At 42.5% G+C, this 19,272-nt stretch overlaps 6 protein-coding genes across 6 annotated transcripts; 3 read left to right on the top strand and 3 right to left on the bottom strand.

Annotated features, from left to right (window-relative positions):
• Positions 1–592: 592 nt before the first annotated feature.
• LOC117817425 (histone H2B 1/2-like) lies at positions 593–1,038 on the bottom strand. The gene has a single exon (XM_034690140.1). The coding sequence runs from the start codon at positions 979–981 to the stop codon at positions 613–615; it is 369 nt and encodes a 122-aa protein (XP_034546031.1). The 5' UTR covers positions 982–1,038; the 3' UTR covers positions 593–612.
• Positions 1,039–4,163: 3,125 nt separating this feature from the next.
• On the top strand, positions 4,164–5,562 carry LOC117817412 (histone H1-like). Its single transcript, XM_034690126.1, has one exon. It carries the CDS (start codon positions 4,532–4,534, stop codon positions 5,150–5,152), a length of 621 nt encoding a protein of 206 aa, XP_034546017.1. The 5' UTR covers positions 4,164–4,531; the 3' UTR covers positions 5,153–5,562.
• Positions 5,563–9,255: 3,693 nt separating this feature from the next.
• Positions 9,256–9,730, bottom strand: LOC117817431 (histone H3). Its single transcript, XM_034690146.1, has one exon. The coding sequence runs from the start codon at positions 9,722–9,724 to the stop codon at positions 9,314–9,316; it is 411 nt and encodes a 136-aa protein (XP_034546037.1). The 5' UTR covers positions 9,725–9,730; the 3' UTR covers positions 9,256–9,313.
• A 371-nt stretch (positions 9,731–10,101) lies between these two features.
• On the top strand, positions 10,102–10,513 carry LOC117817418 (histone H2A). Its single transcript, XM_034690131.1, has one exon. The coding sequence runs from the start codon at positions 10,128–10,130 to the stop codon at positions 10,509–10,511; it is 384 nt and encodes a 127-aa protein (XP_034546022.1). The 5' UTR covers positions 10,102–10,127; the 3' UTR covers positions 10,512–10,513.
• Positions 10,514–13,929: 3,416 nt separating this feature from the next.
• Positions 13,930–14,362, top strand: LOC117817427 (histone H2B 3-like). Its single transcript, XM_034690141.1, has one exon. It carries the CDS (start codon positions 13,949–13,951, stop codon positions 14,315–14,317), a length of 369 nt encoding a protein of 122 aa, XP_034546032.1. The 5' UTR covers positions 13,930–13,948; the 3' UTR covers positions 14,318–14,362.
• An 825-nt stretch (positions 14,363–15,187) lies between these two features.
• On the bottom strand, positions 15,188–15,672 carry LOC117817429 (histone H4). Its single transcript, XM_034690144.1, has one exon. The coding sequence runs from the start codon at positions 15,656–15,658 to the stop codon at positions 15,347–15,349; it is 312 nt and encodes a 103-aa protein (XP_034546035.1). The 5' UTR covers positions 15,659–15,672; the 3' UTR covers positions 15,188–15,346.
• Between the last annotated feature and the right edge of the window lie 3,600 nt (positions 15,673–19,272).

Here is a 19,272-nt window from a genome sequence, read left to right as displayed (position 1 = left end):
AGATTAACTAGCACAGAAAGCTGTGTCCATAAAACTGTTTCTTCCGCACAAGTGCTTCAACTATTAAAGGCCGCAAAAATATCAGAGCTTCTCCCGGTCCGATTTTGGCATAGATGATATTGACAGCTATGCTTAGACAGAAACCCCTCGTTCTGTATTATCAACGTATCTATTAAATGAATGAAGCGACTGAGTAGAACTGTTTGTGAGCTGCAGTCCTGCAGCTAAGCGCGCGGGGGAAACGGAAAAGGTTGTTTCCGTGGGTCTGCGTTATTGTGACATTCCTGCTCCCTGCGATTTGGTGCTTAAAGAGTGGTCAATTTAAAGAATGGATATTTATTAGAACTCAGTTAATAAATTCACAGTATTAACAAGTAATCACGCAAGAAAGCCGCTATGGTAAGAGTTGATTCTGTCTACACAGACCAATATTCACTAGGTTAGATTGACCAAACAATTTATATGTGGTTCTGAATTTGAAGAATAATGAAGATATTTCATCATAAGTAATATTGTTTGATTGTGTACTGTAACATCTGGGACTTGAGCTCTTTAAAAAGTATTGTGGGTGGTCCTGAAAAGGACCTTTGTGGTTGCTGGTTCACAGCGGCTTTACTTGGAGCTGGTGTACTTGGTCACAGCCTTGGTGCCCTCAGACACGGCGTGCTTGGCCAGCTCACCGGGTAGCAGCAGGCGGACGGCGGTCTGGATCTCCCTGGAGGTGATGGTGGAGCGCTTGTTGTAGTGAGCCAGACGGGAGGCCTCACCGGCGATGCGCTCAAAGATATCACTCACGAAGGAGTTCATAATGCCCATAGCCTTGGAGGAGATCCCAGTGTCGGGGTGGACCTGCTTCAGGACCTTGTATACGTAGATGGCGTAGCTCTCTTTCCTGGTCCTCCTCCTCTTCTTGCCGGTCTTGGTGGCCTTGGACACGGCTTTCTTAGAGCCCTTCTTGGGTGCTTTCACTGTCTCAGGCATCTTGCTCTAGTCAGATTGACCTTAGATAGATGGTTGGGTGGAGGTTCAGGAGATTCTGTTTATATTGACTCAATTCAGATCAAACTGCTCTGTCCCTCGAAGAGGATTGGCTGAGATTCAGAGCTAAACTGCGAAAACACAAGATAAGTCTCTGAGACACGTGACGACCCCCAACCAATAGTAGCTTTCCTTTTTGCTAAACGTCAGTGACGTCATTAAGATGATCGTGCCTGGAGAGTCAAACAACATGAACTAAATTAATGATTCTCTCATTTCCTCCACTACTTTAGTTTATTTTAGTTTACTTATTCTTTCTATTTCTTTACTTTATCTTTATTTATTTACCTCTTTATTTCTCTACTTTTTCTACTTCCTTATTTCTTTATGTATTTATTTTGGTGCCTTGGTCCACAGTATCCTGAACCCTCTTGAGTCCTCTGCCTCCCTCCACCTCCTTCCACCACAGATCAACATGGACACAAAAGGGTTACAACACCCTGAGCTGTCCCACCAGGCTCAAGAATCACCGTAGCCTTATCCTTCCTCCTGGTAGTTGTCACAAAAAGTCAGTTTGAGTCTTGTGTGAGACAAACAGCTCTTAAAGTACTTGAACAACAAAGTGAGTGAAAATAAGTTTAAAGGACATGTAAGTAAGGTGAGTCAGAGTGTGATACAGACACATGAGAAGATCAGTGCTTTATATTATCGTTCAGTTATGATGCACTTATTAGACAAGTGTCACTTCCTTGCCAACAATGAGATTATATATTAATACATGTTCTACAAATGACTGAAGAGATATCCTCCAATATGAAGACAAAGAAGTGCACTGAAAGTGGATGAAAACAGAGCACACAGGATGAGTCCTCAATGTAGTCAGTGGTGATGAGGTCTGAATCTGAGAGGAGCTTCTGTAAAGTAACAGAAATATAATAATCATTACATTGTTCATATAGTTCTTTGATTGGTACAATATTCTCACAAAGGTTATAAGTTAGATAAATAAATATATAGACAGACATAATTTAAATGTATTTGTTCCAGCAGCTTACAACACGGGACAGGAGAATACAACAATGTACTTACATAGTTAAAAATATAATAACAAGAATGATTAAGGTAAATAAATAAAATCTAGCAAATATAACAGATATACACACTATGAATACTTCTACTCTTCTATCTTATGAATCTACAGTAAGTTATTGCACGGATAAAATTGCACCAGGTTTTTATGAGCACACACAGTATGAAAAATTACACAGAGTGATTAAAATATGAAATGTTTACAGGTTTACAGTCAGTTTGTGAATATGAATCATACTGACCCTGGAAGACAGAAACATAGTGCAGCATCTCAAAGTAGCAAGCCATGTAGTAAAATGAAAGATGTCTAACGGGACTTTGCGGTGCTGCTGTTAAACAGTCTGATCGCAGATGGGATGAAGGATCTGCGGTAGCTCTCCGGCCTGCAGGGTGGGAGTCTCAGTCTGCTGCTGAAGGAGCTGCTCAGGGACCCCACAGTCTCATGCAGGGGGTGAGAGGGATTGTCCATGATGGATGTCAGCTTGGCTAACATCCTCCTCTCACCCACCTCCTCTATGGAGTCTAGAGGACAGCCCAGGACATAACTGGCCCTCCTGACCAGTCTGTTTCGTCTTTCTCTGTCCCTCCCTCTCCATGCGTCCCAGCAGACCACTGCATAGAAAAGTGCAGACGCTATCAGAGTGTCGTAAAATGTCCCTTACAGAGTCCTGCACACTCCGAAGGACCTCAGTCTTCTCAGCAGGTGCAGATGACTTTAGTCCCTCTTGTACATGATGTCAGTGTTGTGTGACCAGTCCAGCTTGTTGTTCAGATGAACACCCAGGTGTCTGTAGGTCTCCACCCTCTCCATGTCCAATCCCTGGATGTTCACCGATGCAGTCTGGGGTATCTTCTGCAGAAGTCGATCACCATCTCTTTGGTCTTGCTGGTTTTAAGCTGAAGATGGTTTAGCTCATACCAGTCAACAAAGTCCATGATGACCTTCCTGTACTAGCTCGTCCCCCTCAAACACACACCCGGCGATGGCTGTGTCATCTGATAACTTCTGGAGGTGACAGCTCCCAGGGTTGTAGTTATACTTGAGAAATGTACGTCACTGCTTAATATAAATACTCCAGAATTATGATCCATAAGAAGAAAAGGAATAGTTCACTTTTTAGATTATTGACAACTGAGAATAAAATGATCAAGTTTGCTCTCTTTGTACAAACAATCAACATAAACAATATGATCATATGTTCAAGTCAACTTTAGACTGAGAACTGAAAGATAGGCCAAAAATTGTGAGAGCTAATATATGATGAAAAGAATAGTGTATTTTAATCTACAGAATAATGAATAGTTCTACGTCTTGTTTTTGTCTCCATCTATTGTTTGTGTCCTCCTCTTCACACATCTTCACACCTGTAGCAGAAGGGCTGATTGTACAGGTACGACTGGTTCTCTGTTGAGGGCTGGTGACAGCAGGTGAAGTGAAAAATCAAACAACCTGTTTTATATTGAGATAACTCTCTCTGTTACAGATACAAAACATGTTTTGATCCTCACAGACTTATACATGTGAACATTGTGAGTCCACAGCAGCAGGTGTTTATGTTGTGCTCATTTCATCAGCTACATTCTATTACAACTTCAGTCATGTTCTGGTAGAGGAAATCATTCCTGCTCTCTTCCAAAGATTAATTTCATCCAATAAAGCTGTCAATCATTTATTAGTCTGTCAGTGTGATCAGTGTTTCAGACTCTTCTCAGCACTGACTTGGAGGGAAAATGGCTCCACATTATTTTGTGTGCTTCTAACATTGGTCAGTGTGTTTATGAATGAATACTGCAGCAAAACCCATAAAGTGCCATCAAAAGATCTTTGTTTGTGTTCGTACAGAGCAGAGGAACAGTTTGTGTCAATGATTGAAAGCAGAGGACATGTCCACAGAGACAGAGAGCAGCTCTGAGAGGAAGCCTGGACAAAGTGCAGCACAGGCCTCAGTCCTCCTCAGTGTGTTTGCTGCGACCACAATAACTTGATTTGATGACAAACTCTTCATCAACACATGGAAGTTTTTACTCTGAGGCTCTGAACAAACATGTGGAGTAGCGGGAGAAGCACTTTTCACCGAGCTCTGAAGTTTTTCAATCATTTTAGGAGAGAAATGAGAGAGAAAAGCCGCTGAGCAGTGCTGCTCACGGCGGTGAATCTGTGCGCTTTGGAGGCTCCACAAAGAAGGCGCAGCGAGCAGCAGAGCTCAACATGACTTCAGTCTGAAGAGACACAAGTCCACTATCTGCTCCTTCACTGTCAGCCTTCAGCACGGCTCCATCTTTTAGTTTGGACTCTTTTATCAGGGAGAGAAAACACAAGAGGCTCGGCTTTCAGACGACCCAGAGGAGACCCTGCCCGGATTGAGTCTCTACGGTTCTCATGGTGCGTTTAAGAGCAGCGTATTGCTCATTGAGCTTTAACGTATCAGTCACTCCGTGCTGTGAACGACTCTACGATTGAACTATGGCAGAACAAGCACCAGCCCCAGCCGCCGCCCCGGCCAAGGCGGCCAAGAAGAAGGCTCCCAAGCCGAAGAAGGCCGGCCCCAGCGTCAGCGAGCTCATCGTTACAGCTGTGGCCGCGTCCAAGGAGCGGAGCGGCGTGTCCGCGGCCGCCCTCAAGAAGGTCCTGGCTGCAGGAGGATACGATGTGGACAAGAACAAGGCCCGCGTCAAGACTGCTATTAAGAGTCTGGTGGCAAAGGGCACTCTGGTCCAGGTTAAGGGAACCGGGGCCTCCGGATCTTTCAAGATGAGCAAGAAGGTCGCAGAGAAGAAGCCGGCTAAGAAAGTCGCTCCTAAAGCCAAGAAACCTGCAGCGGCCAAGAAGCCCAAGGCAGCGGCAGCTAAGAAGCCAGTAGCCGCTAAGAAATCCCCGAAGAAGGTCAAGAAACCCGCGGCGGCAAAGAAAGCAGCCAAGAGCCCCAAGAAGCCCACAAAGAGCCCGAAGAAGGCTACAAAGAGCCCCAAGAAGGCCACCAAGAGTCCCAAGAAGGTGGTCAAGAAGGCTCCTGCAGCTAAGAAAGCCCCCGCAAAGAAGGTTGCCAAGCCCAAAGTCAAGAAGGTAGCAGCAAAGAAGAAGTGAGCTGGGACCACCGAAGATCTTAAAACTAAAGGCTCTTTTAAGAGCCACCCACATCTCATACTGAAGAGAGGAGTCCTGTTCATTCATGTTACATTTAACACATTCTCTCAATAACAGAGATATTGATTCTTATTCACTGAGCTCTATGTCACCTCGTAGGCACATTTAATTTACAAACTTATTGCAATCACAGCAGACATGACAAACATGTAACATCAACAGGCCTGATTCAATAAGTCATGTTGAAAAACAAACCTTGTTCAGCAGCGTTCTTCTGACAGGACTTAATCCATCAGTTCAACAACATGGCTGCTGTGAGCTTAGAATATACTAACAGAAATCTACAACACACTGCTCCCAGTGCTCCTCAACCTCACACCATCATCCAAATACATTTATCACAAGCAGACTGTGGGCTGAAGAAGCTGTTACTCAAATACATCATTCCAAGCTATGCACTTCTTTGACAAACATGCTCTCTTTTTGGATTTCCAATCATCATCCTTCATTTACTGATCATGAATAAAGATGTTTCTCTCACTGTCTTTACAAATGTTCTCCAACGACTGCCGGAAATTAAACTTTGACGTTGTTGCTGATAGTGAGCTCGAGGTCGATGTAAAACTACTTCCTGTCACACACCCTGTTTTTATAAGTTATTGTGTGTCAATCTCACCTACACAAAGGATTACATTATAAACCGGTTCAGTGTGAGCATTAAACAAATTGACACAACAAGCTGTCAGCTTTCACTTCAGCACCTCGGACAGCGACGGTTACGCGCTGGGAGCTCCACCTGTAGCTCACCTGCTTTCTGTCTCCTGCACGAAATGAACGAATGAACTGTGTGGACAGTTTTATGGATCTGAACTCTTTGAAACACACTAAAGACATTGTTACAGGACTACGGGTGGTTTTATCAGTGATTATATTTTATCACCTTAAAACAATATTAATCTGCATGAATGTCAATAACTAACAGATCTCATGTTAGACAATTGTTAGCTCGTGTTAGAACATGTGGAGGCAGCATTGTTCCAGCTCCATGAAAATGCCGTCAGGTATCAATTTCACATTGGTCATGAAGAGTACGTATGAGCTTATTGTATTAAGCTTCAACTCCGTCTAGGCACTCACAATAACAACCACAACAGCAGGGGCGTGTCCAGAACTTTTTGACCAGGGTGGCCCAACTGAGGCTCTGACATAGGCAGGGGTGGCCAGTGCATTTACAAATAGATAACAAATACCCATTTTGTCTTCACAACCTACTTACTTTTATTAGATTATTAAACAGTTGTTATATTCCATTTGACTTTAAAAACATGACAAAGTGGCATAAATCTTCGAAGCTTAATTCTTTTTTTTATATATAACTTTGTTTATTGGGAGCAGTTTCAGTTGAAACAAAGGAAAAGTACAATGCGGTACAGAGAACTTCCATTCTTCCCATTTTCCCTCTTTTTTCCCTCCCACAAACCCATCCCACTTGTACTTCAAAGAATAATATGTAAACAATACAGAATACATACAACAATTACACAAATAAGGTAAATAAGAAATCCAACCCAAATATAAAAAATAATAAATAACAATAAAATAAAATGAAGGGATGGGGGGGGCTCAGTCATCACAGTCAGGCAGGGAAGTCAAAGATTCAATATGATTCAAGAGAGGGCTCCAAGTCTTATCGAATGTGCTTGAGGAACCATTAAGGGAAAACCTGAGCTTTTCAAGTCTAATAGACAGTAGCAACTCTTTCACCCATCTGTTATGAGACGGAGGTTGGGGGTGTTTCCATTTGAGGAGTATAAGTCGCCTGGCCAGGAGGGTAGTAAAGGCAAGAACAGTCTGCATGATTTTAGATGTAACGGGCTGCAGGGGGCGCCAAACAAGGCCAACAGAGGATCAGGAGTGAGTTATAGAATATTCTGTGCTAAGCGTTTCAAATATTTCAGACCAGAATGTGGCAAGCCTGGGACAGAACCAAAACATATGAGAATGGTCGGCCGGGGATTGTTTGCACCTATTACATGAGTCAGTTACATTGGGATAAATCTTAGATAGTCTCAAATTAGTGTAGTGAGCTTTGTGTACAACTTTACACTGTAGGAGGCCGTGTCTTGCACAGATTGAGGAGGAGTGAACCCAATGTAAAACTTGTTGCCAATAAATATCAGGAAGCTTTGTTCCCAGCTCCTGCTACCAAGAGTCCCTTGGGCAGGGCGCTGGGCTGTTACTGGTAACATTAATGAGGCTGTAGATACTCGAGATTAGCCGCTTTCGTTCAGGATCGAGAGCCAGTAGAGAGTCCATTAGAGTTTCCGGGGGACGACTGGGGAATTTGGGGTTCTGATTTTGAACAAAATGCCTCATCTGAAAAAAAACAAATAGGTGGGATGTAGGTAAGTCGAATTTTTTGGAGAGCTCCGGAAAGGACATAAAAGTCCCTTGGTTGTAAAGGTTCTTAAGTGTTGCTATCCCTTTGTCAGACCAAGTACGAAAGGTCGAATCAGTGCAAGATGGCAGAAATAGGTGATCGTTTACGAGGGGGGAGAGGTCTGAGGCCCTATGAAGGCCTAGGCTTTTCCTAATTTGAATCCAGATCCTGACAGAGTTAATAACAACTGAGTTAGAGGTGAAGTTAGAGGAAGTCAAAGGGAGTGGAGAGCACACCAGGGAGTGGAGAGAGAGTTTAGAGGAAGCAAGTTCCATATCCACCCACGCGGGCGCATGTCGTCTGCTATATCACTAATCCGGTATAACAGTTTATAAATATTACAGGACCAGTCATAGTGTAAGAAATTGGGCAATGCTAAGCCACCAAGAGGACACTTTGGGGAGCTGTAGCACTGATCTTCTGATGCGTGGATTTTTATTGCCCCAAAGGAAAGAACTTATGAATTGGTCGAGCAATCTGTCTTGTTGTATGTATTCTGTATTGTTTACATATTATTTTTTGAAGTAAAAGTGGGATGGGAAAAAATGGGAAGAATGGAAGTCCTCTGTACCACATTGTACTTTTCCTTTGTTACCACTGTTTCAGTGGTAACAAAGGAAAAGTACAATAATACAATAATACAATACAATAATAATGTAAGCAGTTTCTGCTTCCAATAAACAAAGTTATAAAAAATAAATCTTTGAAGCCATGTGGGGCCTGCCAAGTACCTCAATGTGGTGTGCAGCGTAAGAGGTACACACCCTCCAAGGACAAAGCTACTGGAAGCAGCCAGAAAATGTTCACCTACTGCCCAGCAACTAGGAAATCAACCACTTCTGGTTTTGATGGTGTTGTTTATGACAGTTTTGAACACTTCAAAAATGTGGTTGATGAGGAATTAACAAAGAGGAAAGTCTTATTAGAAAGTCAACACCTCTGAGCAGATGCAGACCCTCCTTCATGCACAACATTTACTGTTCCAGCACTACATTGTAATTGTAATAATAATATAACATGACATATAATATTTTCTTGCGCTATTGCATATTTGTTGGATGAGAAGATTTTTTTTACATTGTGAGCAGAAAGACATCAAGTGCTTTATCTGACTCTATACAACCTGTTACTGCCGTTAATAAAATGAATTGTTTGTTCACTTATTGGCTGGTGTTTGCATATCTGAATAAGATGTTACTGCAAGTGTTCACTTTCCCCCAATAGACTAGGCAGGATTTCAGAAAATGGGCTTATACAACATGTTTAGGGGTATTTAAGGTTTCTGAACACAAACCTGCTTTATGTCAGGCTCAAAAAAAAAGTTTTAAGCCTCCTAACTACTACAATTTCACATATCTTGTAATTCAGTCTTTTGTCTCGGGGCAAGCAGTAATCTACAGAAGTCTCATGGCAATATCTATTTATTCTATCTAATTTTTTTTGACCCTGTTCACCTGTAATGCATTGCCAATGGGGTTCATATTATATTACAAATATGTGATAAACACTTTTAGACAAGATAGGCTAGGTTAGTGGTTTATCGAAAAGAGGGCCCAGTGATCACTGATGAATTCATAGTTTCGTTGGTTTGAAGCAAACTTTACCGTGAAGTTTAATATAAAGGCGATAGAACATAATGTGGAAATGATCTCTGTAGGTGTAGTGAGGTGGCTCTTAAAAGAGCCGTGGTTGTGGTGGTTGGAGCAGCAGCAGAAAACGGTTTATGCTCTCTCTCCACGGATGCGTCGGGCCAGCTGGATGTCTTTGGGCATGATGGTGACCCTCTTGGCGTGGATGGCGCACAAGTTGGTGTCCTCGAAGAGACCCACGAGGTAAGCCTCGCTGGCCTCCTGCAGAGCCATGACGGCGGAGCTCTGGAAGCGCAGGTCTGTCTTGAAGTCCTGAGCGATCTCACGGACCAGGCGCTGGAAGGGCAGCTTGCGGATGAGCAGCTCGGTGGACTTCTGGTAACGACGGATCTCTCTCAGAGCCACGGTACCGGGCCTGTAACGATGAGGCTTCTTCACGCCTCCGGTAGCCGGTGCGCTCTTACGGGCTGCCTTGGTGGCCAGCTGCTTCCTGGGGGCTTTGCCTCCGGTGGACTTACGAGCGGTCTGCTTGGTTCTTGCCATTGTCTCTGCTAACTGTGAGCGGGAGAATAATGTTGAAGAGAGAGGAGGCGCGCTGCTCTTAAAGCGGAGGAGCAGCTGTGACACGGTGACGCTGCTTCAGACCTCCGGCTCCTGATTGGTGAGAGGCCGCTCCTGGAGCCCAGCCCCGCCGCAGAGGGGGGCGCAAGCCCCCGCCGCAGAGGGGGGCGCAAGCCCCCGCCTCAAGCTCCGCTGCTTATTGGAGAGAAATGCCTCCAGAGTTTGAAGTGGGGCTGAGCGCGGGCCGCCCTCTGCTGCTCTGCTGGAAGCCTCTTTTCTGGTTGGTGAGCCTGGAAAACGCGCGCGCTCCGCGGGTATATAATCTGGGTTTGGTCTGTGGAGGACTTTATTTCTCTGAGTTCAGACTCCTGAAAACAATCTAACGATGAGTGGAAGAGGCAAAACCGGCGGAAAGGCCAGAGCAAAGGCAAAGACCCGATCATCCCGTGCCGGGCTCCAGTTCCCAGTTGGTCGTGTCCACAGACTGCTGCGTAAAGGGAACTATGCCCAGCGTGTTGGTGCCGGTGCCCCCGTGTACCTGGCAGCTGTGCTGGAGTACCTGACCGCTGAGATCCTGGAGTTGGCTGGAAACGCTGCCCGTGACAACAAGAAGACTCGTATCATCCCCCGTCACCTGCAGCTGGCTGTCCGCAACGACGAGGAGCTCAACAAGCTGCTGGGCGGAGTGACCATCGCTCAGGGCGGCGTGCTGCCCAACATCCAGGCTGTCCTGCTGCCCAAGAAGACCGAGAAGGCCGCCAAGAAGTAAACGCTCAACAAGGACTTGAAACAAACACAAAGGCTCTTTTAAGAGCCACCCACCATACACCTTAAAGAGCAGAGCTTCTGAGAGAGCTGATCTTTTTTTAAAAGATCTAAGAAAATACTATAATAAATGGCTGTAACTTGCTTAGTAAAGGTTTCATAGTGACAAAGGTTCATTGTTAAGTCTGAAACACTTAACTACAACTTTCTAACAAAACAAAACTTCCTGATGTTTTGTCTACGTTCATAGGAAAAAAAATGACCTAAATATCCAGACGTTTTGAAACTCTGGTATTTTCATCCATTATCAGAAAAAAAAAAAAAAAAAAGTAAAACTGCTACTTTAAATGCAGCACAGTGAAAGATAAGGTTCTCCTGAATAAAGTGATGTATGGCACTTGATGCTGAGTGCTTCAATAGGTTAGAAAATCAAAATCATAAAAAAATGGTCTAGTCTTTAAGGGTTTTAATACATGAATGTTGCTTTGTTGAAAGAGTGTGTATTGTGAAAATGACTGTTATACAATGACTGAATACATTCTACTACTATTACATAATGCAATTAGAAAATGTATATTTTTTCCTGATGAATATCAATGCTTTTACCATTTAATAAATGTTCTTTTAGAGGTCATTGTTATTATTATTATTTGCAAATGTTTGTCAGTTTCTTTCAGTGTATATTTGATGTGATTGTTGGTGGAGTTGGTTATAATACAAGGGGCAGCATTTGAAATCTTGCCCAGGTCATGTTGCCTCGTTGCGGCGACAAGCAGCAGCAGTAGTCCCGTCTGCTTTTAGAGTGGTTTTAATCTGTCTTTAGTGGACATGTTTTAACCCACCTGTTGTGAATGGTGTATTTTCCTTATTATCTTGACTATGTGGATTCATCATGGATTTTGTGAGCGCTTTGCTTATGAACATCGTTGCTCTGGGGACTGTCATGGACTTTCAAACAAACTAGCTTTAACTTAATTATTGCCCTCAGGTTTCTCTTCTAATGGACTTCATGTAAAAAAGCTGTCCTCTGGATGCCTTTGTGTCTTATTGAGTTACTTCCAGTATTGGTAATGTGAAAAAGTGCCTCTGGATGTCTTGGAGTGGGTTCACCTTATAAGGAAAGGGTCACCTCGAAGCACTCAATGAGTACATAGTATCCCCTTTGGACGTCCTTCTTCTGAATTAAATGTAGAAATGTGCAATCCTAAAGGAGTGGATGAAATGTAAAGAAGTATCGTCTGGCTGCCTCTCCCGTGGACAGAAAGCAATGACATTAAAAGACTCAGGACGTGAATTACATGTTACTAAAGCCCCCATAAAAGTGTCCTGCTGGTAACTAACCCTTATGTCACATGTTTGGTTGTCATGCTCGGCTTGTGGGTTTCTTCTTTCATTTAAGTCTTTAAGCAGTTCATTTTACTATTTGATTTAGATTTAACTCAGTTTTCAAATGAACTCTTGAAAATAAAATATCAAATTTTGGGCACTAGAATTCATTTTTGTTGTTGATTATGTATCAAAAATTTTGCAGGGGCTTTACATACTTGAATTTCCAGCACCAATGGTCACAAAAATATTCAGCATAGGGAATTAAGTGTCAGGACCCCAACACCTCAGTATGTCTGACTTAATCCTAAACTGTAAATTTCAGTGGTTTGAAAGCAGGAGCCCTTTTTATATTTTTGCCTCTGCCCCTCAAGCAGCCTGAGTATGCCACTGGTTGTGAACATCCTGAAAAGCCTGGAGTGACTCACATATCTGCTTTTACTTTACAATTCAGAGCCTCAGTATGTCCATCCTTCAAGCCAGGCATTGGTGTCCTAACTATTTTTTTTTTTTTTTTGTGATCAATTGTTAACAGTTTTTTTATTTTGCAGTGGTTTTGACATTGCAAAACAAAGCAAAATAGTTCAGCCACTTCATTGACGACACACACACACACACACACACACACACACACACACACACACACACACACACACACACACACACACACACACACACACACACACATATGGAAGTGAACATATAATAAAAAAGGACAGGATCATATACACCTCAAAAAAAAAAAAAAGAGAGAGAGAAGAAGTAAAGTAACCGAAAAGATAGTAATATAATAATAATAATATATATATTTTTTAAATAAATAAAATGTATTGGTAAAAGTATAATTAGAATAGTAACAACAATAATCAGTTATTAATCATGACAACATTGATAGTTTACTTGCTTGCTTTCCTTTGGGTATTTGGACCCAGTAGAAGTTTGTAGCAGTGAGATGCTCTTATAATATATTACAGCGCATTGTTTACTATTAGTTAGTACAATGATGATTGTCTAAAACTGCTGACACAAAGTGCAGCTAATTATCTTCATTCCTGTCCAGGAATACAAACATGTAAGTCAGATAAATTGACACAACAGCGTTTGTTGTTCAAGATTTAAAAATAAGAATATTTTATTGACATTGATGATACACATGTGACCACATTGAAGATAACAAATGTGTTTATTCTGATGAATACAGAACATGTTATGTGAAACTTATAATATATTTGTATATATGGAGTGAGGTCTGAATAAATGGAATGAAACTGAATATATTGAATGAAAGTCCAGAACGAGAACTATTGACAAAACCATTGCTCACTGTAAATGGAGTAGATATTACGAGTAGACATATAAGTAACTAATAGACATATAAGACACTACCTTCATAGTAACCCAAAAATAACTTCATGAGGGACCTTTTATTTTTGAATTCTTGGGGGGGGGGGGGGATTTAACATGGAATGACAATGAAAACAATTTCCTAACTATCCTTAATAAAATTAAAGAAGTACTATATCAAATATTACATAACATATTACATAACATATATAACACAAATGCTTACATATCCAAATTTGTTGAAATAAGAAACCTATGGGATTTCTGCAAAAAGGAGAAAGACAGCATTAGACATTTATTTAATGAATGCCAAGTAACTCAATTATTCTGGAGAGACGTAGATCATTTTGGGGCCAGTTTGATGAATTTCACAGTTCAATTAAATAAAACCCTAAAACCATAATCATATAATGGAAGTTCAAATAAGAAGTTGCAAACATTGATCAATCTTTTAATACTGCTCGGTACATTTCATACTTTCCTTTAAATTCATTATACTATATTTAATTATAACTATGGAGTTTTCCTATAGTATAAGTACTGTTATCCAACGCCTTCAATAAAGGTTTCTTCTTGTTCTTCTTCTAAAAAACAACTATTGGTCGGGGGTCGTCACGTGACTTGTATTGTGTGGATTCAGTTGAGCTATGAATCTCAGCCAATCCTCTTCGAGGGACAGAGCAGTTTGATCTGAATTGAGTTTATATAAATACAATCTCCTGGGCTTCCATCGAACATCCATCTATCTAAAGTCAATCTGACTAGAGCAAGATGCCTGAGACAGTGAAAGCACCCAAGAAGGGCTCTAAGAAAGCCGTGTCCAAGGCAACGAAGACCGGCAAGAAGAGGAGGAAGACCAGGAAAGAGAGCTACGCTATTTACGTGTACAAGGTCCTGAAGCAGGTCCACCCCGACACCGGGATCTCCTCCAAGGCTATGGGCATCATGAACTCCTTCGTGAGTGATATCTTTGAGCGCATCGCCGGTGAGGCCTCCCGTTTGGCTCACTACAACAAGCGCTCCACCATCACCTCCAGGGAGATCCAGACCGCCGTCCGCCTGCTGCTGCCCGGTGAGCTGGCCAAGCACGCCGTGTCTGAGGGCACCAAGGCTGTGACCAAGTACACCAGCTCCAAGTAAAGCCGCTGTGAACCAGCAACCACAAAGGTCCTTTTCAGGGCCACCCATATTAACCTTAAAGCGCTGAAGCCTCAGATGTTACAGTACACAATCAAACAATATTACATCATTATTCTTCATATTTTCTATCACCTATGGGGTGTTTGGTCAAACTAACCTAATGATTATTGAGTGAAGACGGAATTCACACTTATCGGCTTTCTTGCGTGCGTCAGCCTACTTGTTGGGTACAGCCCGAGTACTATGGCCTTCACCACAGTCACATTTCTTGCCTACATATGAATTATAATATCGTAAATGGACGCACAACTCGACATGCAGAGAGCAGGACAGTAACACAGAACACGCGCACACAGACAAACGCAGCCCCACGTGCTCGAACAGCAGGACTGCTGCCGGCGACCACAGCCCAGTACCTTTAGTCATTTTACATACAGTACAATAACGAAGACGTTACGTCAAAGAATAATATTAAATGTGGACCGGGAGAAATCAGGGATTTTACGCATGCGCTCTGCTATTCAGCCTTTTATTAATTGAAGCACTTATGGTAAATATAACGTCTGGGGTTATTGTGTTAATATCGCATTTCAGTTTGATTTATTAGAATGTGTTGGCTAACCCTGCCTTAATGTTTGGTTTATCAGCCATTTCTCTTTCAAGGATTGGAACCGCCTCTACACTGCAGATCATTATTCGTAAAACAAAGCCTGGTAGGAACTGTGATTTAATTTATTGTATATAGCCTAATTGTATAAGCTTTTAATTACCTCCATGTTTGACATGGACACTGTAGGTAGATGTGTGTTGAACAAACAGTGGAGGATTGATTGAGTGTGTGGCTCTTAAAAGAGCCTTTGTTGAGGAGGTTGTTGACTCTGAAGACTTTAACCTCCGAAGCCGTACAGAGTGCGTGTTAAACAGTGTAGGATAATTTCAGTCTATTGATTCAGTGTGTGGCTCTTAAAAGAGCCGTTGTTGTGGTTGATGTTGATGATGTTGTTGTCGTTGATGTGGACACTGAAGAGTTTAGCCTCCGAAGCCGTACAGAGTGCGGCCCTGTCTCTTCAGAGCATAAACCACATCCATGGCGGTCACTGTCTTTCTCTTGGCGTGCTCGGTGTAGGTGACGGCGTCACGGATCACGTTCTCCAGGAACACCTTGAGCACACCGCGGGTCTCCTCGTAGATGAGACCGGAGATACGCTTCACTCCGCCACGGCGAGCCAGACGGCGGATGGCGGGCTTGGTGATTCCCTGGATGTTATCACGGAGGACTTTACGGTGACGCTTGGCGCCTCCTTTACCGAGTCCCTTTCCTCCTTTGCCTCTTCCACTCATGTTTACAAGTTCAGTTGAACAGAAATCTGAATGAGGAAAGACTACGAAATCTCAGCTTCATATCGAGGCGCTGAGGACCTCTGAGGGGACATGAGGGGGGGGGGGGGGGGGGGGGGTCTTCTTCTTGTTCCAGAAATGATGACTTCTTCAGAGTATTAGCGCCCTCTACAGAACAGAAGCTCGAATCAGGGACAACATGTCTCCTGTAAACCAAAGTGAGCTCCACAGTGAGCAGTGATGAGAGAAGACCTTAACCAGGTCCAGACTCAGCCAGCACAGCCTGGTCATAGAGACAGGGAGACACAGACACACCTGGCTGCCCGAGAGGACAGACTGTGTCCACTCTGTCCACACAGACAGGTGTAGACAGAGACTTCCTACTACACTGCAGCAGGTATGAAGCTCATGATCAGAGACAAAGTCTGTGATTTTAAATCTCTCTGTGAATAAAGTAAAATGAAACATGTGCTGGGAGAAGTCAGAGTCAGCAGCAGAGAGTATGTCCACCTCTGTCACAGCCTGAGAGACAGCCTTCACTCCACCTGACAGATGTTCTCCTCCGAGCCCACACTGCTGATTCATCATATCTGTTTACAGATGGAACATGTACTGAACATGTAATTTTTTTGGTGTTTTACTTTCTGTAATTATTATTTAATAAGAAAATTGATAAATTACACACATTAACACAGGTTTGCTGTTTTCTACCTCTGTTTTGTTTTACTACTAATTAATAAGCTAAATCAATTAATTGTTTGTTATAGGCTAATTAAAAGTAGTGTTACTGTAAGTAATGATTTGCGTTTTTAAAGAAATGTATTTAAAATTAAAAAATCCTTCATACAATGTGTTAATTGTGATTGTAGCCTAGAGACCTATAGACTGAGACTGTTTTTTTTATTTTTCCAATCTTTATTAGTCACTTTACAGAGTGAACATGTTCATGTATTTCCAGCTCATTGTTTTTACAGATAATGATGATAAATAAACAAGTAAATAAACAAATAAATAAACAAATAAATAAATAAATAACACATCCTGCTGCGGCTTAAACACACCGCCACCTTAGCCTGGCCCAACAAGTTTAAAAGTTCTGAAGTCACAAGTTCTCTGTGAGCGCGTGTATTTAAAAGCACAGATAAGAACCTCTTCTTCTCTTTTATTTCCCCTTTCTTTTGTCTAAGTACTTTTTTATAATTTAAAATGAATTGCATTTGTACGAAAGAGAAGAAACGTCAAGAGAAGCCGGATTTACATAAATACCCAAATAACTTTATCTGCAGTGGTCTCACTTTTATTATCTAAGTAACAGAGAGCCTTAAGATGTGAAGCAAAGTGTAACTTTAACGTTAAGATGTATCCTAAACAAGACATAAACATCAAACAACAATAAAGCGTCTAGTCTGAGCGTCCTCTCTGATGACGTCACGTGCGTTAAACCACAAACCCTCTTTGAATAAGAGAATCTCTCGCCGGGTGCGGTGGCGCGCGCCTATAATCCAAGCTACCGGGAGGCTGAGGCTGGAGGATCGTTTGAGCTCAGGAGCTCTGAGCTGTAGCGAACTGTGTCGATCGGGTGTCCGCACTAAGTTCGGTATCGATATGGTGCTCCTGGGGGAGCCCGGGACCACCAGGTCGTCTAAGGAGGGGTGCACCGGCCCAGGTCGGAGACGGAGCAGGTCAAAGCCCTCGTGCCGCTCAGTAGTGGGATCGCGCCTGAGAATAGACGTTGTAGTGCAGCCTGAGTAATACAGCGGGACCCGGTCTTTTTACACTCTGCACACTGACAAACAAACACACACAGGCTCAACATCAATGTTTCTACATGTTACAACAGCTTCAGCACTGCTTCTGCTGCTTCTTGTTACCATACACACCTGCACAGAGCAGCTGTGTTTGTTTGTCCTACAGCGCCTCCACCTGGAGGAGAGGAGCAATGACCATCAGTCACAGCAGCTGATCTCACATCCATTCAAGTTAGAGGTTTGTCTTTATTCAATTCAATTCAGTTTGCTTTATTGGCATGAACATAGACATGTTATTGCCAAAGCACATAAGATTCATACACATACATTACATATATATTCATTACATAGGCCTATTACATATTTTATACACATTGATGAACGATTACCCACACAGCATATCTCAATGTCTTCACTTGATGCTGTATGCTCATAAAACTTTCACCTAAAATGAAATATTATGGGATGCTGCGTCCCTCAGGCTGTGACAGGCAGACACATATTTAGCAGCCAGAGGAGCTGCTGACCCTTACCCCAGGATAACTGACAGTTTCTCGTCTGGGGTTAATGTTGGGAAGTTTGATACTATTGTAGTAACTTTCCTGTAGTGGGAATCTCTTAGTACAGAGAACTTGCTACAGTGGAGGAGGAAGTGCATCTCTGTCTCTATGTCCCCTGTAGAGCAGTGAGCACATAGACGCTCCTCTCTGGGCAGCCATGTCTGTCTGTGTCTCCCTGTCTCTATAGCCAGCTGGTGGTCACTCAGCCTGTATTTGGTCAGGATATATCTTTGTTTTGTATCTCTGACACTGTACAGATATTCAGATCATTTATAATCACGTTTTAGGGTCAAATAACAATTCATTCTACTTTGGGTCTTTGTTTGGTTTCTCCAGTGTTCTAAATACAGATCTTTGGAGTGCTTCATGATGAGTTTAATTTAGTTGTGTTTTGGATCAGTGCTGATTGGAGTCTGGATGATTAGCTTCCTCACCAGCTGACTAAGGGGACAGTTTTCAGGGTTCAGCTCTTGGGTTTTTACTGCTTTAAATTGAAGTGAGTCTTTTGGGCTTAAATGTAGATGGGTCCAAAATTTGATTGCCCATTTCTCAATGTTAAATATTAATGGGAAACGTCCCAGTTCTGCTCGGGAGGCATTATTTGAAGTTTTTCTTTGAACATTTAGGATTCTTCTACAGAATTCAGTATGGAGAGCTTCTATTGGGTTTTTGTCCCATGAGCAATGCTCCAGTCTACTGACGGGGCCCCAGATCTCACTTCCATACAGAGCTATAGGTACAATTACACTATCAAATATTTTGGTCCAGATTCTAATTGGAATGTTAACCTTGAATCATTTGGTTTTAAATGCATAGATTGCCCTCCGTGCTTTTTCTTTAAGTGCATTTATTGCCATGTTAAAATTTCCTGATGCAGATATGTTCAGACCAAGGTAATAATAATAATAATACATTTTATTTAAAGGCGCCTTTCTCGGCACTCAAGGACACCGCACAGATAGAAATATATACATACACGAATTCACATTAAAGGAAACAAAATCAGAGTCAGAAATGAAAACAATATAAACTAACAAGGGGTAAGAAAAAAATAGGAACAATAACAAAATGACAGTGCAATTGGAGTCAGACGGAGTAAGCGGTTTTGAACAGATATGTTTTGAGTTGTGATTTGAAATGGGGGAAAGAATCTGTGTTTCTGAGTTGAGGTGGCAATGAGTTCCAGAGACGGGGAGCAGAGCGGCTGAATGCTCGGCTCCCCATAGTGGTGAGACGGGCGGAGGGGACAGACAGGTGTATGGAGGAAGAGGATCTGAGGGAGCGGGAGGGAGTGGGAACATGGAGGAGG

The sequence above is a fragment of the Notolabrus celidotus genome, chromosome 8 (genome assembly GCF_009762535.1).
Source record: "Notolabrus celidotus isolate fNotCel1 chromosome 8, fNotCel1.pri, whole genome shotgun sequence".
In the NCBI taxonomy this organism is placed as follows: domain Eukaryota; kingdom Metazoa; phylum Chordata; class Actinopteri; order Labriformes; family Labridae; genus Notolabrus; species Notolabrus celidotus.
The sequence above is the reverse complement of the archived record's forward strand: the minus strand, read 5'-3'. Positions and strand labels throughout refer to the sequence as shown.